Genomic DNA, 18760 nt, shown 5'->3' with positions numbered 1-18760 from the left:
CGGCACGGGACGGAGCCGCCGCGGCTGAGTCACGTCCCAGCGCCTGCAGAGCTCCCCGGACACCCCACGGGGGACAGGGGGGTCCCCACGCCCACCCCAGCCCAGCTGAGTGCCAGGATCCGCAGGGAATGGAGGGCTCCCCCATGCCCACCACCCTCCCAGGCAGGAATTCCTCATTGCCAAGATCCCATCCATGGCTGTCCTCTGGCAGTGGGAGCCATTCCCTGGGTGCTGTCCCTGCAGGCCTTGTCCCCAGTCCCTCTGCAGCTCTCCTGGAGCCCCTGCAGGCCCTGCCAGGGGCTCGGAGCTCTCCCTGGAGCCTTTCTGTCTCCATGCTGGACACTCCCAGCCCTCCCAGCCGGGCTCCATAGGATTTCCCAGCAGGATTCCCACAGGGACACCGGTGCCAGTGCCTCTCCTGCCTGAGCAGCAGCGGAGCCACAGAGGTGCCACCGAGCCTGGCGGCTGCTGCTCCCCCCACGGCCTTGCCAGAGCCCCCAGTGCACCCGGGGTTTCACCTGGAACATCCCAAAACCCTCCCAGCACCCCCAGTGTGGGGCTTTCCCTGCCACAGTCCCCAAATCCCACCGCGCCTCTTCCCTGCACAGCCCGAGGGAGTTTGGTGACACCGAGCCTCGGAAATTCAGGAAAAGCCAAATAAATCCAACAATAGGGACAAGCCCGCAGGTTTCCCGCGGGTGAGCGGCAAAGCCGAGGCGCATCCCGTCTGCCTCTGCTCGGAGAGGGATGGATCGCCCCGGGGCGATGCGCGGAGGCTGCTCCGGGAGAGAGAGGGAAGGAGGAACGGCACACGAGTCCCCAGCGCTCCCTGCCTTGGCCCGTGCTGTGCCCGCAGGTGACACAGGGATTTCTTTCCCCCAGGGAAAGCCTGTGGGGAGGCTGGGAGCGCTGGGAAAGCCGAGCTGCGAGCCCTCGGTGCCCCTGGGGTGGTGCCGAGGAGCCCCGGAGCCGGGATGAGCTCGGTCCCTGTGCGGCGCAGGGACAAGGAGCCAGCGGGGAGCAGCGAGGCCGGGCCAGAGCCGGCACCTCCCGAGGACCCCGGAGCTTCTCCAGGTTAAAGCCCGCTGGCCACCAATTCCTGCAGCGATTCCTGCAGCCTTCGCACGCAGGGAAGGACGACCGTGAGAGCGGGAATGCCCGGAGCGGCGCAAGGAGGTACCTGTGGAGCCTCGAGGGAGCCGGACCGGAGCGTCCCGGGAGCCGGGCGGGCGCTCGGCGCCGGCAGCGGGGCCGTGATGTCACCGCAGGAGGGAGAGGAGGACGGGGAGGAAGGGGCGGCCCGATGTGACCGCGCCCAGCACACGCCCGGCCCGGGGGGCTCCGTCGGGCCTCGGGGGCGCTCGGGGCCCCCCGGGCCGGGCTCGGGGTCGGTGCCGGGTGAGCGCCGGTGTTTCAGCACCTGCGGCCGGCGGACAGCACGATCCCGCCGCGTCCCCGCGCCCCGGAGCATCCCCGGGGATCCCCCGGCGGAGCCCCCTGAGGGGCTTCGCTCCCGCGTCTTTCCCGCAAAGCAAACAGGGACATATGGGATTCAATCATAAATCCACCTTCGCTTTTATTACATCGATTTAATTTATTTTGGGTGCTGAACAAATAGAAGGCAGCCCCCGGGGTGGCGGCTGGGCCCCGGCGGGGACTCCCCGGTGTGCTCCAGGCGAGGCACCGGCACAGATGGCCCCTTCTTGGAAGATTAAAAAAAAAAACAACGTTGTAAACCTTTCAAGTAAAATATTTGAAGAGCAAATATTAGCCAGCGAGGAGCCCATCACCGTGGCCCTCCGCGCCCGGCCCCGCGAGTCATCCAGCGTTATTTGCAACCCGGCCCCGGCCCCCGGGCTCCGCACTGCTGCCCGCCTTTGGAAAATACCATATGCTCCGAATTACATATTAACCACGGCCCTGCGGGGCCCGGGCCCGGCCCCGGCCCCCGGGGAGCCGCCGCGCCGCCCCCCCGCAGCCCCCGGGGCGCCCCGGCTGTCCCTCACCCCGGAGCCGGGCTCGGGCTCCCGGCGGCTCGGGGAACGCCGGCACCCAGGGCCGGGTCCCCCCGCTCCGCGCCGGCCGCCCGGGACCCCCCCGCTCCGCCCCGGCCGTGGGGGAGCCCCGGCGGAGCCCCCGGGCCGTGCCGGGCCCGTGCGTAACGCGGCCGCGGGCGGCGGGGCGCGGGGCTCGGCGGCGGGGCGGGGGGGCCGGGCCCGGCCCTGTCCCCGTGTCCCCGGGCCCGGGCGGGCGGCGGCGCGGGGGGCTCCGGACCGGCCCCGGAGCGGCGGGGCTGCCCCCGGGGCTGTGCGCGCTGGGACCAGGCGCGCCGGGCTCCGGTGCGCACAGCCCCGGCCGGCTCCGCGCCGCTCCCGGGCCGGCCCCGCGGCGTCCCGACAACGGGAGGAACCCCCGGAGCCGCCCGGGGAGCCGGGGGAGCCCCGCGGGCCCGGGGGAGGCGGCGGCGGCGGCGGGCACCGGGCGGTGCGTCCCTGGCGCGGCTCGGGCGCGGCGGCTGCTGCGGCCTCGGGCACCGGAAACCGGGCCGGGGAAAGGCGGGGAGGAGAGCCGGGAGAGCGGGGAGCGGGGCAGGGACGGGACCGGGGAGATGTGGAGAGGGGAAGATGTGGGGAGGTGGGAAGAGAGATGGACACGTGGAGAGCAGAGATGGAGAGAGGGTGAAATGGAGAGGTGGAGATGGCGGACGGACGGAGTCGGGAAGGACGGGGAGGTGGAGAGGTGGGCACGGGAGAGGTGGAGAGACACAGACGGAGAGGTGGTGAAAGGGAGAGAAGGAGAGGAGGAGATGAGGACGAGAAGGGGGACAGGTGTTGGGACATGGAGAGGTGACAATGTGGAGAGGGGGACACATGGAGACAAGGGCACAGAGAGGTGAAAAGGCAGAAGTGGAGAAATGCTAAAATGGACAGGTGGAGACGTGGAGGCAGAATTATGGAGACATGGAAAGGTGGAGAGGTGAAGGTGTGAAGATGTGGAATGATGGAGAGGGGGAAAAGGAGAGGTGGAGAGGTGTGGAAGTGTAATCAGGGAGCTTGGAGAGGTGCAAAGGCAGAGGTGGAGCGGTGGAGAAATGGAGAGGTGGGCACAGCTCTGGAGGGGTGGAGGGAAGATCCAGGACCCACCGTGGCATTTGTGCTTTTGTGACCTCGCCCTGCTCCTCGGGAAGAGCTTTTGCAGGGATTCTGAGGGCGCTGAGCACCCCAGGGATAGCGAGGGGACGCTTCCCTTGGAAAGGCGGGGGACGCCGGACTGTCCCCAGGCAGCAGCTGGCACACGGCGGCTCTGCCCTGGTGGCCGCCAATGCCAGCACACAGCGGGGGTGGTGGGGACCCGAGTGTCCCCTGCTGCCAGCACCCGGTCACTCCAGAAGGAAAGGGAAAGGGAAGGAAAAAGGAAAGGCCCGGTCCCCACTGTCCCCAGGCAGGATCAGGGGCGTGTTGGGGACACCGGGGGCTGTGGCGGGGGGCACAGAGCTCCCCAAAGGAGGGCGTGTCCCTGGAAAGGCGCTCATGGCAGCAGCTCAGCAGGGAGGGGTGTCCCCATGGCTCTGCGGGGAGTTTGCAGTGTGCAGGGATCCAACTGAACAGATCCACCACCTCCACCTTTATATCCAGCTCCATTTTCATCTGCATCTTCATTTCTCTTTTCATCCTCATTTCTGCGTCAGTATTCGTGTCTTAATCTCCATCTCCATCTGTATTTTGTCTTAATCTCCATCTTTGTATCCTTTTTTTCCCTCTGCTTCATCTCCATCTCTGCCTCCATCTCTGCTTTTATCTCCATCCCATCTCCTCCTCTATTCCCAGACCATCTCCATTCCAGTCCCAATCCCATTCCCCGCCTTCCTCCCCGTTTCCATCCCATCCCCATCCCCATCCCACGGTCTCTGGGCCGTTCCAGAGGGAGGCACCGGGAGAGCCCCGTGCAGCCCGGGCCGTGGCTCGGGGCAGAGCTGCCCCGCTGGGGGCTCGGGGATCGCTTCCCTCGGCGCTGCCCCTCCCCGACCCCAGCGCCCAGAGGGTCTCTGCCCTCTGGGGTCACTCCAGGGAGGGGGTGCTGAGCCCTCCCCGCCCGGGAGCACGGCTGGGGCCGGGGACAGCCTTGTCCCCATGCCAGGCTGGCACCGGGAACGGGGCGTGCTGGGGACTGGGGTCCGGAGCTGGGAAAGGACACAGGGGAGAGGGACCCTGCAGGGACAGGGGACGAGGAGCTGGGAGGAAGGAGGGGACCTGCTCTGCCAGAGGAGTGACAGGAGTGCTGCTCGTGAATGGGACAGCGGGCACAGGGACAGGGAGGGACATGGGAACAGGGAGAGACACAGGGACAGGGAGGGAGACGGGAACGGGGACAGGGAGAGACACAGGGACAGGGAGGGAGACGGGAACGGGGACAGGGAGAGACACAGGGACAGGGAGGGAGACGGGAATGGGGACATGGAGTGGGACAGGGACAAGGAGGGACACAGGAGCAGGATCACGGAAGGACATGGGAACAGGGACATGGAGAAGGAACATGGACATGGAGGGACGCTGGAACAGGGACAGGGAGGGACACGGGAATGGGGACACAGTGGCACAGGTACATGGACACAGGGACACAGAACGGCACAGGAACAGGGAGGGACACGGGAATGGGAACAGGGACATGGAGGGAAAAGGGAATAGGGACAGGGAGAGGATGGAACAGGGATGTGGAGGGACAGGGTACCAGGGAAATGAAGAAGGTGGAACAGGGATGTGGACGGAATGGAACATGGACACAGAGGGGATGAAACAGGGACATGGAGGGACAAGGGAACAGGGACAGGGAAAGGATAGAACAGGGACATGGAGGGACACAGGACCAGGGAAAAGGAGAAGGTGGAACAGGAGGGGATGGAACACGGACATGGAGTGGCACAGGAACAGGGAGGGAACGGAATGGGGACATGAAGTGGAACAGGAATGGGAACAGGGACACAGAGGGAGTGGAGCAGACACAGAGGGAGCAGATCAGGGAATGCCATTATCCCAGAGATTTCTGCAGCGAGGCAAAGCTGCCAAAGCACCACAGCTCATAGCTGGGGTTTTGTCTGGAACTCAGTGCCTGCATTCCCTGAGTGGCACTGCCAGGAGCAGGAGTGGCAGGGCCCCCATCCCACAGGGAACATCTGCCAGTGGCTCAGAGGAACCAGGTCCCAGGGCCCCCCCAGTCCCAGGGCCCCCCCAGTGCTCTCCCAGGCTGCACACAGGGATGGGTGCTGGGATAACCGGATTTGGGAGTTCCCATCCCTGCCCAGAGGAGACCTGGCCGTTCTGGCGCCCCACACTCAGTTCCTGGTGTTCCCACTCCTCATCCCAGCTCAGAGCCAGCTCTGGGGATGGCTGGGAGGGATGAGGTGCAGCTCCCAGGGGATCCACTCAGCATTCCTGTCCCTGGCAGTGCCCAAGGCCAGGCTGGACACTGGGGCTGGAGCAGCCTGGGACAGTGGGAGGTGTCCCTGCCATGGCAGGATGGCACTGGAGGGGCTCTGGGGTCCCTTCCCACCCAAACCATTCCAGGATTCCCTGATTTCCCTCCCTCTGTTGCTCCTGTCTGCACGTCCAAGGCTGTTTTGCACCATTCTGGGCTTTCTCCCTGCAGAAGGTCACCCTGCTCCTCTCTGAGCACCAGGATGCCTGGAAAATCCCATTGCTTTCCCCTGCAGAAAGCACGGGTGGAAGTTAAAAGCCCAGATGACTCAGCCGACCAAGAAAACCGAGTTTATCCCCACGTTCCCACCTACAATTTCACTTTCTTTTCCATCAAAATGATTATTATTATTACAGGATTCGGGCTAAAAGAGGCAATTTGGGGGCTTGTAGGTGTCCTCCCCATCATTTCTGGTGGAATGCAGGTGCGAGATGGGACAGGCAGGCCCAGAAATTCTACGGATCAGGATAATGGAGCTGCTTTTCCAGGTTTTTGGGCAGAGACTTCCTGCCCCAAAAAATGGGCTAAGCATTATAAACGGGGAGAAAACCAAGAAATTAACAAATTATCATCAAAAAGGCTGCAGCAGGGAGATCAGAAGCGGTGGAAGGTTGTGGCACGTAGGGAGAGGGTGGGAAGAGGATTCCTGATGGGCTGGGAGACTCTGGCACAGCCGGCGCTGCAAAATCCGGGAGCGGGACCGCCGGGACCCTCGGGAAAGGGGCGGGGGCTGCACCGGGACCGGCGCCTGGGGACAAACCCGGAGTGAGCCCCCGTGGGAAATCACCGGGAACACGGCAAAAGGATATCACAGGGTGGGAAAACGTGCCGCCCGGGCGGATTCCCGGGGCTCTGATCCCCCCACCCACGCTCGGGGGCTTCACCCGCGGGACACGGGGCCTCTCCCAGCCGGTGTGCGGCACCGGGGCCGCCCCGTTCCCGGTCCCTGGATTCCCTCCGTGGCCACTCTAATGTCCCCTGCCACCCACGAGTGACGCGGCTCCGCTCGGGGCCGGCAGAGGTGGCACCGGGAGCATCCCGAGGGGCGGGGGGTGTCCGGGGGGCCCGAGCCGGTGACACGGGACACGGCGGGAGGGTTTCCCCCGCTCGGGGCTGGGGGAATCGGGGCCACCAGGGACGGGAGGGACCCCCGGAGGGGAGCGCAGTGCCGGTGTCCCCTGAGGGAGGACATCCCGGGGCTGTGTCCAGACCGCGGGTGTCCCCACCAGGACGCGGTGACCGTGGGTGACCTCGGCTGCTCGAGGCCACCGGGCCTGGCGGCGCCGCTGTCCCCGGTGCCCTGGCAGGACGCGGGTGGCACCCCGGCAGGGTGCGGTGTCCGTGGGCAGGGGGGAGGTTTTGGGGTGCGGCTGCAGGAAGGGAGCGACCCCCGGGCAGCGGGGCCGTCCCTGCCACCGCCCCCAAACCAGCCAGAGGTGCGTGCCCCATTCTCCCCCTTTTTCCTCCAAACCCGCCGAGTCCCGGCCGGCAGCGGGAGGCTCCGGTGGCGCGGGGGGATCACGGGGGGTGTCATGGAGGGGTCGCACAGAGTTCAGGGAGACCCCACCGAGGCTGCACTGGGGGATCCCCGGACCCTGTGGGAGTGTGCCGGGGGTCCCAGCTCCCCCGGGACGGGGCCAGGCTGGGGCTGGGGTCCCCCCAAGCCCCGGGGCCGGGCCGAGGTGGGTCTGGGATCCCCCCCAACCCCGGGGCCGGGCCGAGGTGGGTCTGGGGTCCCGGGGGTCGCCGCAAGGGCGACCCCCGGGACCCCAGACCCACCTCGGCCCGGCCCCGGGGTTGGCGCGCGCCGCTGACGAAAAGAGGTGTGTCCCCAGCAAGCCCCGCCCCTCGGTGACGGAAGGGGCGTGTCCCAGAGAGGCCCCGCCCCCGGCGCGGCGCGAGGCCACGTGTGCGCGCGGGCGGCCTTTGCCGACGTGTCCCTGGCGCCGCGCGCCCCGGAAGTCCCGCCCCCTCCCGCGCGCCGGGCTGGGCGGGGCCGCGAGGGGCGTGACGTCACCAGCAGCGCGCCGCCATTGGCCGAGGCGCGCCGGGGCGGGGCGGCGCGCTAGGCGGGAGCGGCCGCCCGTTGGCCGCCGGCCGCGCGGGGGGGGCGGAGCCGCGCGGAGGCCGCGCCCCCCCTTCGGCTCAGGCCCCGCCCCGCGGTCCCTTCCGCGCTCGCCCCGGGCCCCGCCGCGCTCCCGCCGCCCGTCCCCGGCCCGGCCCGACCCGGCCTCTCCGCCCGCCCGGCCCCGCCATGGCCTCCGCGGCCAACCCCGGCCAGGGCGGCTCCGCGCCGCCGCCCGTCGTCCAGCGCGGCATCGTCAAGATGGTAAGGGCTGTGCCCGCCGCTCCCCGCACCGACCCCACGCCTCGCTGGTGACCGGGGACCCCCATCTCCCGCAGACTCCTCCGGGACCCGGGGCCACGCTCCGCTGTCCGCCTCCCTTCCCGGTCACCGGGAGCCTGTCCGCTCCCCGCCCGCCGCCCGGCTCCCCCTGCCCGGTGCAGCCCGTCCGGTGCTCCCGGGCCCCGTACGGCGGCAGTTGCTGATCCGTTACCGCCCGCTGCCGGTACCTCTCGCTGCACCCTGGGATCCCCCTGCAGCCGGGCTCCCCCACGCCGCCCCGGCGCCGGGCACTGCGCGGTCCCGGCGCCGTCCCGGCTGCTGGGACGGGGCAGGAAGAGCTTTGGGTCCCGGGGCCGGACCCGGTTGTCCCTCTCCGCCGCCGGTCCCGGAGCCCCCGGAGCCCCGAGGGGTCGCGGAGCACCGGCCTCGCGGGGCCGCCGGCAGCGGGGCCGTCCCGGGGGTGCCGCACGTGCTCCGCTCGCTGCCCCTCCCGGGGCATCCCCGGGGCGGGGCGGCGGGACGGGATCCCCGAGCCCCGGTCGGGTCCCCACGGACAGCGCGGCTATGGGGTCTCCCGGCCGCTCCGGGGTCCCCGGGAAGGGTCCCGGTCCCCCGCCCCAGGGCCCCACGTGTGCCGGCAGCGGGGCCCGCGAGAGCGAAGGTCGGGTTCAGTGCCGGGCGCCGTGTCCCCGTGCCGCGTCCCCTCCTGGGCCTGTCCCGCCCCAGCCCGTTCCCTGCCGTGCCCCCGAACCCCCAGATGGCCGTGCCCCAGTCCGGGGGGATCCGGGGTCTCGGCTGACCCCTCCACCCTCCGGAGTGAGACCTGTTCCCGGCTGTCACTGCAGCCCCGAGCCTGTGGCCGTGCTGGGGACAGGGCTGGGGACACCACAGGATGCACCTGGGGACGCGTGACAGGGATCTAGGGATGGATCCCAAAGGTTTGGGATGGGCACTGGCGATCTGAGGCTGGACAGTGGAGATCTGGGGGTGGACACCGGGGGTCTGTGGTCAGACGCCGGGGGGTTGGGGACACTGGGGTTTTGGGGACACTGCAGGTCTGCTCTGGCACCATCCCTGTGCCGTGTGTCACTGGTGACAGGGGGATCTGCTGCTGCCACCCTGCCCTGGTCCTGCCCACCCTGCAGATTTTGGGATGCTCAGGAAAACCCTCCCCTGGCTGCTTGTGTCCGTCCGATCCATCCCTGGGGACGTGGATCCACAGCAGGATTTTGGGGGGATTTTGGAGTCTGGTGGCTGGGAGGCAGCTGTGCCTGTGCCCCATAGCCAGGGGTCTGCTCTGTGGTCCCCTTCCAAAATTTCCCCGGGAGAGGGGGTCCCTGGCTCTCTGTGGTGCCAGCCACGTGCTCCGCTGTGGCTCCGTCACGGCTTTGAGGTTTTTGGGGTTTTTTGCACCTTCCTGTTGCAATCACAGTGCAGCTCACTGGAATCTCAGTGAGACTACCTGGTTTGAGAGCAGGAGTTTGCCAGCAGGATGGGGATGAAAGCAGGAATTTTCCTCCCACTCCTGTCAGGATTTTTAACCCTTTGTGCCCCACAGGGGCAGCTGTGGATTCTGGATGTGCCTGTGGGATTTCGGTGCTCTGGAGCCACCTTGGCAGCACGAGCTGGGTCTGTGCATCCTGTGTGCCTGTGCTGTTTCCAGGCTGGATTAAGCCTGGGTCAAGCCCAAATTTCTGTGATGGAGCCCTCAGTGGGACAGATGGGCCCTGGGGTGACTCTTGCTGGCGGGGTGGGACAGTGACACCTGGCTGCTGGGACCGGGTCCCAATCCCATTGCCATCCCTGGAGCACTTCCCCAGCTGGGATCCCAACAGCCACGTGGGCAGGGACAGGGCCAGAGGGATCAGGAGCCAGGATGAAATATCCCCCAGAGCACTGCACTGACCCTGGAACACGGAGCAGCTCCGCCAAGGACCCCATCCCAGGATCCAGGGCTCGTGCTGGGCATGGAGCAGAGCAGCTCCAGCATCCCCTGGCCTCCCCATGCCCTATAAATTAAAGATTAAGGTTAATTACAGCCATGAAACCTCTCAGCCTTAAGCACAGAGCACTGAGCCTTTGCTGGGCTCGCTCCGGGTGCGGCTCGGCTGCAGTTCCCGGGGGCTCTGCCGAGGCTCGGGGGGTGCAGGGGGTGCAGGGGCACCCTGAGCCTCGGGGGGGGCTCTGGGGGCTCATCCTGAGGGATTCGGTGTCCTGGGCACGGGGCTGGGCTCTGGTGATGGGACAGAGCTGGAGGGAATTGGGATCTCTGTGAGCATCCGGGGGGATTTTGGGTGGTGGGAAATGCCCAGGGCAGGCACTGGAACCGAGCTGAGGCTGGATCAGAGAGCTGGGAGAGGGGACAGGGAGATCCTTGGGTGTAGACACACAGTTTGTGGTGATGGGGAGGGGGGCTGCCCCAGCCCATCCCCAGTGGTGCAGCTGGGAGAAGCAGGTGAGCAGCACTGACAGCAATGAGCCATGGAGTGCCCAGGTGTGCCCAGGAAGCAGAGGGCACACAGGTGCACTGCATGGACCTGAGGGCATAAAAGGGTGGGCAGAGAACAGCAGGGCAGCTGCCTGCAGCCTTCGGAAGTGGTGTGGTGTTCCCCTGTGTGGGGTGGAGCCTTCTGAAGTTGTGTGGTTGACACTCTGTGTGTCGAGGCTGTCTCAACAGTGACATGCTGTGACACTTGGGAACAGGGGGAGCCTCAGGGTCAGGGAGATCCTGGGAACAGGGAGATCCTGGGAACAGGGAGATCCCAGCACACTGGCCCAGAGCCCAGCCCTGCTGCAGGACCTGGGAATGTGGCAGGGGGTGTGAGGGAGCCCTGGGAGAGGGGATTGGCCGGGAGTGCCCAGCCTGGAGCTCTCAGAGCCAAAGCTGTGGTGGGAATGTCTCAGCTGGGCTCATCCACCCGGTGTCAAATCCCGATTTTCCAAATTCTTCTTGGTGTTCTGTGTGCACAGAGGTGACCCTGTGTGTGGGTGTGCTGAGCTCTGAGGGACCTCAGAGCCCCTCCAGTGCCACCCCTGCCATGGCAGGGACACCTCCCACTGTCCCAGGCTGCTCCAGCCCCAGTGTCCAGCCTGGCCTTGGGCACTGCCAGGGATGCAGGGGCAGCCCCAGCTGCTCTGGCAGTTCCAGCCCAGGCAGGAATTCCTCATTGCCAAGATCCCATCCATGCCTGCCCTCTGGCAGTGGGAGCCATTCCCTGGGTGCTGTCCCTGCAGGCCTTGTCCCCAGTCCCTCTGCAGCTCTCCTGGAGCCCCTTCAGGCCCTGGAATGTGCTGGAAGCTCTCCCTGGAGCCTTCTCCTCTCCAGTGAGCACCCCCAGCTCTCCCAGCCTGGATCCCTGGGAACTGAGGGGCTCCAGCCCTGGAGCAGCTCCGGGGCCTCCTCTGGGCTCTCTCCAGCAGCTCCAGGTGCTGCTGCTGTGTCCCCAGGGCTGGGGCAGCTCTGCAGCTGGGGTCTCACCTGAGGGGCACAGGGACAGGTTATCCCTGCCCTGCTGGGGCCAGCCCAGGACGTGCACTGTGGCCCCATCTCCAGCTGCAGCAGCTCCTGGCTCTCCGGGCCCGTGGCACTCAGTGGTGCCGAGTTCCCCAGCCCTGCCAGGGCAGCGCACGGCCCTGGAATCCTGCCCCTGGAATTGTGCGTGTCTGTGCAGTGTCACCGTCCTGTCCCCGCTGTCCAGCTGACCCCGCCGTGCCCGGGGCTCACTGCTGACCCCCACTGACCCCCAGTGACCCCCGCTGTCCCTGCTGAGTCCTGTCTGTCCCTGCTGAGTCCCCACTGTCCCCCGCTGTCCCTGCTGAGTCCTGTCTGTCCCTGCTGAGTCCCCGCTGTCTCCCACTGTCCCTCCTGAATCTCGCTGTCCCATATTGTCCCCGCTGAGTCCCATTGTCCCTGCTGAGTCCCTGCTGAGTCTCGGCTGTCCCTGCTGAGTCCCCACTGTCCCCCACTGTCCCTGCTGAGTCCCCACTGTCCCTCACTGTCCCTGCTGAGTCCCTGCTGTTCCCCGCTGTCCCCGCTGTTCCCCACTGTCCCTGCTGAGTCCTGCTATCCCCTCTGTCCCTGCTGTCCCCGCTGACCCCCACTGTCCCTGCTGAGCCCTGTCGTCCCCTGCTGTTCCCCGCTGTCCCTGCTGAGCTCTGCTGTCCCTTGCTGACCCCTCTGTCCCCTCTGACCCCTCTGTCGCCGCTGTCCCCGCAGGTGCTGTCGGGCTGTGCCATCATCGTGCGGGGCCAGCCCCGCGGCGGGCCGCCCCCGGAGCGCCAGATCAACCTCAGCAACATCCGCGCGGGGAACCTGGCCCGGCGCGCCAACGCCAGCCAGCCCGACAGCAGGGACACCCCCGACGAGGTGAGGGACAGGGACACGCAGGGCTGGCCCCACGGGGCCCGGGAATCTGCTTCTGGGCCTCTCTGCACCTGGCACGGGGTTGTGGGGGCACCAGGGAGGGCTTGGCACTCGGGGATGGTTTGGGGCACACAGGGAGGGCTTGGCACTCAGGGGATGGTTTGGGGCACACGGGGGGGTTTGGGGCTCAGGGGATGGTTTGGGGCACACGGGGGAGTTTGGGGCTCAGGGGTGGTTTGGGGCACACAGGGGGGTTTGGGGCTCAGGGGATGGTTTGGGGCACACGGGGAGGGCTTGGCACTCAGGGGATGGTTTGGGGCACACGGGGGGGTTTGGGACTCGGGGATGGTTTGGGGCACATGGGGGTGTTTGGGACTCGGGGATGGTTTGGGGCACACGGGGGGGTTTGGGACTTGGGGATGGTTTGGGGCACATGGGGGGGTTTGGGGCACATGAGGTTGCTATTTTGGGGCACATGAGGGGTAGTTTGGGACTCAGGGATGGTTTGAGGCACACGGGGGGTGGTTTGGGACCCAGAGGTTGGTTTGGGGCACCTGGTTTGGCCATTTTGGCACACATGTGGTGGCTGTTTTAGGACACTTAAGGTGGTTTGGGACTCAGGGATGCTTCGGGGCATATGGGAGAGTTTGGGGCACACGAGGGGGTGGTTTGGGGCACACGGGGGTGGTTTGGGGCACACAGGGTGGCTGTTTTGGGGCACAGGGGGTGGTTTGGGACTCAGGGGATGCTTTGGGGCACATGAGGTGGCTGTTTTGGGGCACATGAGGTGGCTGTTTTGGGGCACAGGGGGTGGTTTGGGACTCGGGGGATGCTTTGGGGCACACAGGGTGGCTGTTTTGGGGCACATGGGCTGGTTGGTTTGGGGCACATGGGCTGGTTGGTTTGGGACTCGGGGGATGCTTTGGGGCACCCGGGCCGGTGCCGGTGCCGGCGGGGCCCGGCCCCCCTCCTGCGGGCCGGGGGCGGCGGGAGCAGCGCTGGCAGATAATTGCTCTCCCTGGGGAGTTTTGTCTTCCAAACAGCCTCTAAATGTCACTCTTTGCCAAAGTGACGCCTGTCAGCCCCGCTAATTGTTTATGAGCGCGTCATGTTCCCACCTCCGGCCGCGCTCCCGCCCACCCGCCGGTGCTGGAGCGGGAGCGCGCGCCGGGAACGCGCTCCGGGAACGCGCTCGGAGCCTCCCGTGCCCAGCGCCGCGCTCCCCGCCGGGCTCATCCCGCTCCCTGCCTGCCCCGGAGCGAGCCCTCGGCGCCTCCAGGGGAGCTTTCCCGGGCTCAGCGCGGTTTGGGGGCGCTGGGACCCGCCCGGGACCCCTCCGTGGGGTGCTCCTCCCGAGGAGTCGGCTCCTAGCCGAGTTTTGGGGAGAAGGGGGCTCCGGGGGAATTGGGGGCTGCTCCCACCGGCCCTGCCCGGGACCCCCGGCGGCTCAGGGCGCCTCCCTCCCTCCCTCCCTCCCTCCCGCAGCCCTGGGGCTTCCCGGCCCGGGAGTTCCTGCGGAAGAAGCTGATCGGGAAGGAGGTGTGCTTCACCGTGGAGTACAAGACCCCGCAGGGCCGCGAGTACGGCATGGTCTACCTGGGAAAAGGTGAGCCTGGGTGGGGGGGGGCACAAGGGGAGGTTTGGGCTGTGTTGGGATGTGCCACCAGCAGGAGGATGCCTGCCTGCTTTCCCATCACTTTTCCATGACTTTTCCATGGCCCCCCAGCTCTGGGAGGGGAGTGAGGGGTGCTTGCCCCCCAGGTTTCCACAGCTCCAGCCCTGCCCTCCCTGCTCCAGGAGCATTCCTGGGCTCAGCCTGGAGTGCCCTAAGCACAGATCCAGCTGGAAGCCACCTTTTGGGGGGGATGCACTGGGAGAGGGGAGGTGTTGGGGTACGCTGTGGCAGCAGCAGGATGGATTCCCACTTTTCCATGGATTCCCAGTTTTGGGAGGGGGGCAGTGCTCCGTGCTGATCCCAGCTGAGCCAGAGCTCATGGACATGAGGAACAGCACTGGGTGAATTCCCACAGCTTTCCCTTTCCCATCCTTTCTGTTGTTACAAATCTCTTGCTTGTCTGTGGCTGAGATCCCAAAAGGAATTCACCCCGAGCATTCCGTGTGGGTTTTGGGGCTCTCCCTCCCTGTGTCCCCCCAGCCATGGCCTTTGGGGGCACCAGCTTTGTCCCTGCCCAGGATCCCCATGCCCTGGGGGTTCAAGGGATGAGATCTGGGCTCCCAGCTCATCCTCCAGAGGCTCCCTGTTGCTGGGGCAGGGGGATGCTCGTGTGGAGCTGGGACAGCCCTGCCGTGGGATATTTGGGATACCAGTGGGGTGTGGCTGGGCTTGGACACAGCTCCCAGGCACTGCAGTCCCATGGGAAGGAGGGAAGGACCAGGCACTGGGAAGGGGCTGCTGAATTTTGGGGGAAGTCCCTGGGGAGCCCCAGTGGGGTCTGGGTGGGGTTGGGTGCCCTCAGCCCCACATCCCTGCGGACTCGGCTGTTTTCCTTGTGGGAATGGGCTGGAAAGGGGGAGTGGGTGATCCAGGTGTGCTCCCCGTGGCACTCAGGACCTTTCCATGGCACTCTGAGCCTTTCCTGGCCTTCCCTGGCATTCCCGTGGCACTCAGAGCCTTTCCCAGAGCAGGAGCAGGGATGGGCTCATCCGGCTGGGCTCGCTGGTCCCAGTCAGATCCCGAGGCCGGCAGGATGGGGCAGTGGGCTCTGCAGAGGGAGGGGCCCAGGACGTGGCAGTGGGCTCTGCAGAGGGAGGGGCCCAGGATGGGGCAGTGGGCTCTGCAGAGGGAGGAGGGAGGGGGCCCAGGATGGCAGAGCTCCCTGTGGCTCTGGGATCCGAGAGCCCGGGATGGCCGTGGCTCCCCGAGGATCAGCAGGGTCCCTGCCCGCCCGGGAAGGCTGGAGCTCCCTCCGGGGAGGGTTCTGGGCTCGGCTGGGTGTGGCCCAGGTGGGCAGTGCCTGCTCGGAGCCCTGCCCCGCCGCTCCCAGGCCATCCCAGAGCCGAGCTCCCGTTGCTGCTGTGTCCTGGCACTTTCCAGGGAGCTCCTCCCGTGTCCCCACGGGCCCAGGCTGCCCCCGAGGGCAGTGGGACCCTCGGTGCTGCCAGGTCCCACAGGTGTCAGGGTTACCTCTGTGCTCCAGGAGCGTTTGGACACCGCCCTCCTGCACAGGGTGGGATTTTGGGATGTCCTGGCTAGGGCCAGGATCTGGACTGGTGATCCCTGGGGTCCCTTCCCACTCAGGACATTCCATGGTGCATTCCTGAGGTCCTGGTGTGCCTGGGGGGCCCTTTGGGATGGGGATCCCCTCCTGCAGAGGGAGCGATTGGAATCACAAACATTTTGGCTGGGAAGGACCCCCAAGATCCAATGTTTGATTTGGACCTTGGGTTTGGGGAGCTGCTGCTCTGCTCTCCCCTGGGCTGCCCCCCATGCCGAGCCCCGTGGGCAGGGAATGGGGCTGGGCAGGGTTGGGGTGTTGGGGCCTCTCTGGAGCCGTCCCCGTCCCTGCTCCAGCCCCGCCTGGAGCGGCGCGGGCGGGAGAAATGAGGCAGAAAATGCTTCCTGATGAAGTTTGTCAGGGTTTAAACACCATTAATGTGGGAATGCTGTGACAGATTCCCTGCAGCAGCTCCTGCCTGGGGAGGATGGAGAGCAGGGAGCTCTGCAGGGGGATGGGGACAGGCTGGATCTGTGGGCTGAGGCCAGCAGGGTGAGGGACAGCTAGGTGCCAGGTGTCAGCCCTGGGGTCAGCCCAGGCCCCTGGAGCGCTCCAGGCTGGGACAGGGGTCTGGAAAGCTGGGAGAGGCCCTGGGGGTGCTGTGCCAGCGGCTGGACACGAGCCCAGGGTGGCCAGGGGGGCAGGAGGCCGATGGCCCCTGGGCTGTGGCAGCCCCAGTGTGGGCACGGCCCCAGGGCAGGGACTGTCCCCTGTGCTGGCCCTGCCAGGGACCCCCTGGAATCCTGGGGGACAGCTCTGGGCCCCTCCTGCCAGGAGAGCCCTGGAGGGGCTGGAGCATGTCCAGGGAATGGAGCTGGGAAGGGGCTGGGGGAGCTGGGAAGGGGCTGAGCCTGGAGCAAAGGAGGCTCAGGGGGCCCTTGTGGCTCTGCACAAGTCCCTGCCAGGAGGGGACAGCCGGGGGGGTCGGGCTGTGCTGCAGGGAACAGGGACAGAAGGAGAGGGAACGGCCTCAGGCTGGGCCAGGGGAGGAAAGGTTGGACACCAGCAGGAATTTCCCCATGGAAAGGGGGTCAGGCCTTGGCAGGGGCTGCCCAGGCTGTGTCCCCAGGGGAGCTCTGGGGTTGTTCCAGCCGCGCCTACCTGGATTCTGGGAATGCTGCTCCGTTCCCATGTCCCTCCAGCTCCTCTCACATGCTGCTCCTCTCCTCTCCAGACACCAGTGGTGAGAACATTGCCGAGTCCCTGGTGGCCGAAGGACTGGCTTCCCGGCGGGAGGGGATCCGAGCCAACAAGTACGTGCTGATCCCATCCCGATGCCAATCCTGATCCTGACCCTGGGCTGGTGCTCAGGCACAGAGCCCCTGGATCCCCCTGCTCCTCGGCCCCGAGGTGCCCAGGATCCCCAGGGTGTCCCCTGGGCTTTGGGGCTGGCAGGGGCTGCCTCCTTCCCTGGATGCTGAGGCGCTGGAGCTGTGTCCATGGGCTGTGGAGCACAGACTCTCTGGGAGCCTCCACAGTCACTCCTGGGGTGGGGTTGAATCCCCTTCATTGCCACTGGAGAGGAGGTGGTGGGACGTGGCTGCTGCTGGATCTGGCTGGGTGATCCCTGTGCCAGCAGAGCCGAGGCTTTTCCTGGGCTCCCTCACGTCCTGGGGTGTGGGAGAGGGCTGCAGCCGTGGGGACAGGATCCATGCCAGAGGTGCAGGACACTTCAGGGCAGGGTCAGCCTCGTTTTTGAGGCCATGGATTCATGGAATGGGTTTGGTGGGAAGGGACCTCAGAGCTCCCCAGTGCCGCCCCTGCCATGGCAGGGACACCTCCCACTGTCCCAGGCTGCTCCAGCCCCAGTGTCCAGCCTGGCCTTGGGCACTGCCAGGGATGCAGGGGCAGCCCCAGCTGCTCTGTTCATTATCTCTGAGTTTGCTGTAGCGGGGCTGGTGCCAGGGCTGGGAGGGGATCGTGGGCACTTTGAGGGCCCCTCAGTGGCTCCCTGTGTGTGCAGGGCCAGGCTGATCCCTGGATTCCCATGGGATGTGCCTTCCCTGCTCTCCCAGACTTGCTCTGCCCTGCTGGGAGTTGGGAGCACCGCTGCCTTTCCCTCGTGGTGTCCAGAGCAGCCTCTGGGGGGGTTCCCGGACTCTCCTCCCGATCCATGGGAGGAGGAGGCGCTTCCAGCTGCATTCCCGCTGGGATGGGCGGTGGGAGGAGCTGGGCTGGGTCCCGGCGGGGCTGGCGGTGACTGAAGCCCCCCGGCGGAGGGGGCTGCGGGGCTGAGTGCCGGCGTGCCCGCAGCCCCGAGCAGAGCCGGCTGGCCGAGCTGGAGGAGCAGGCCCGCAGCGCCAAGAAGGGCATGTGGAGCGAGGGCTCGGGGTCACACACCGTGCGCGACCTCAAGTACACCCTGGAGAACCCCCGGCACTTCGTGGACTCCCTGCACCAGAAACCCGTCAATGGTAAGGTGTCCCCGCGTGTCCCCGCGTGTCCCCGCGTGTCCCTGCGTGTCCCTGCGTGTCCCCGCGTGTCCCCGCGTGTCCCCGCGTGTCCCCGCGTGTCCCGTGTCCCCAGCCCAGCGGGGTGAGCTCTGGTGTCGCTCCGCAGCCATCATCGAGCACGTGCGGGACGGCAGCGTGGTGAGGGCCCTGCTCCTGCCCGACTTCTACCTGGTCACCGTCATGCTCTCGGGGATCAAGGTGAGCCCCGTTTCCCCCCCTGCCCCATTCCCACTGCCCCGTTCCTTCCCTGTCCAACCTCCTCGGTGCCAGCTGCTCTCTGGGTCCCAGGGCCGCAGCAGGGAGGGGTGGAGAGACATCCTTGTCACCTGCTGCACCTGTGGTACCAGGCTGGGAGGAGCCCAGGGTGTCACTGTGGGGTGGGGACAGGTGTGGCTTGGGTGGGGCTGCCAGACACCCTGGTCAGGATTGTGCGGGGAGTTTGTGGGATCCCGGGGTCCCTGAGGCTGGAAAAGCCCTCCCAGCCCATCCAGTCCCAGCTGTGCCCAAAGCCCACCTTGTCCCCAGCCCACAGCCCTGGGTGCCACCTCCAGGAATTCCTTGAACTCCTTGGGCAGCCCCTTCCAATGTCTGATCACCCTTCCCATGGAGAAATTCCTGCTGTTATCCAAGTTCAAGGAACCATAGACTTGCTTGGGTGGGAAGGGACCCCAAAGCCCCTCCAGTGCCACCCCTGCCATGGCAGGGACACCTCCCACTGCCCCAGGCTGCTCCAGCCCCAGTGTCCAGCCTGGCCTTGGGCACTGCCAGGGATGCAGGGGCAGCCCCAGCTGTTCTGGCAGTTCCAGCCCAGCCAGGAATTCCTCATTGCCAAGATCCCATCCATGCCTGCCCTCTGGCAGTGGGAGCTGCCCTGGGTGCTGTCCCTGCA

The 18760-nt window shown here is 66.8% G+C and overlaps 1 protein-coding gene across 1 annotated transcript in view; it reads left to right on the top strand.

Moving 5' to 3' along the window:
* Positions 1-7635: 7635 nt before the first annotated feature.
* The window catches only part of SND1 (staphylococcal nuclease and tudor domain containing 1), a 74102-nt gene continuing 62977 nt past the window's right edge, over positions 7636-18760 (top strand). Inside the window, exons 1-6 of the mRNA XM_084206083.1 lie at positions 7636-7801; positions 12036-12185; positions 13668-13788; positions 16593-16671; positions 17672-17832; positions 17978-18069. Coding sequence (XP_084062209.1) covers positions 7727-7801; positions 12036-12185; positions 13668-13788; positions 16593-16671; positions 17672-17832; positions 17978-18069 — 678 coding nt within the window. The 5' untranslated portion in view covers positions 7636-7726. The remainder of the gene's footprint in view (positions 7802-12035; positions 12186-13667; positions 13789-16592; positions 16672-17671; positions 17833-17977; positions 18070-18760) is intronic.

Source organism: Fringilla coelebs (assembly GCF_963513975.1).
Source record: "Fringilla coelebs genome assembly, chromosome: 5".
NCBI classification, from domain to species: Eukaryota; Metazoa; Chordata; class Aves; order Passeriformes; family Fringillidae; genus Fringilla; species Fringilla coelebs.
Note: the sequence above shows the minus strand (reverse complement) of the source record. Positions and strands in the feature narration are given on the sequence as shown.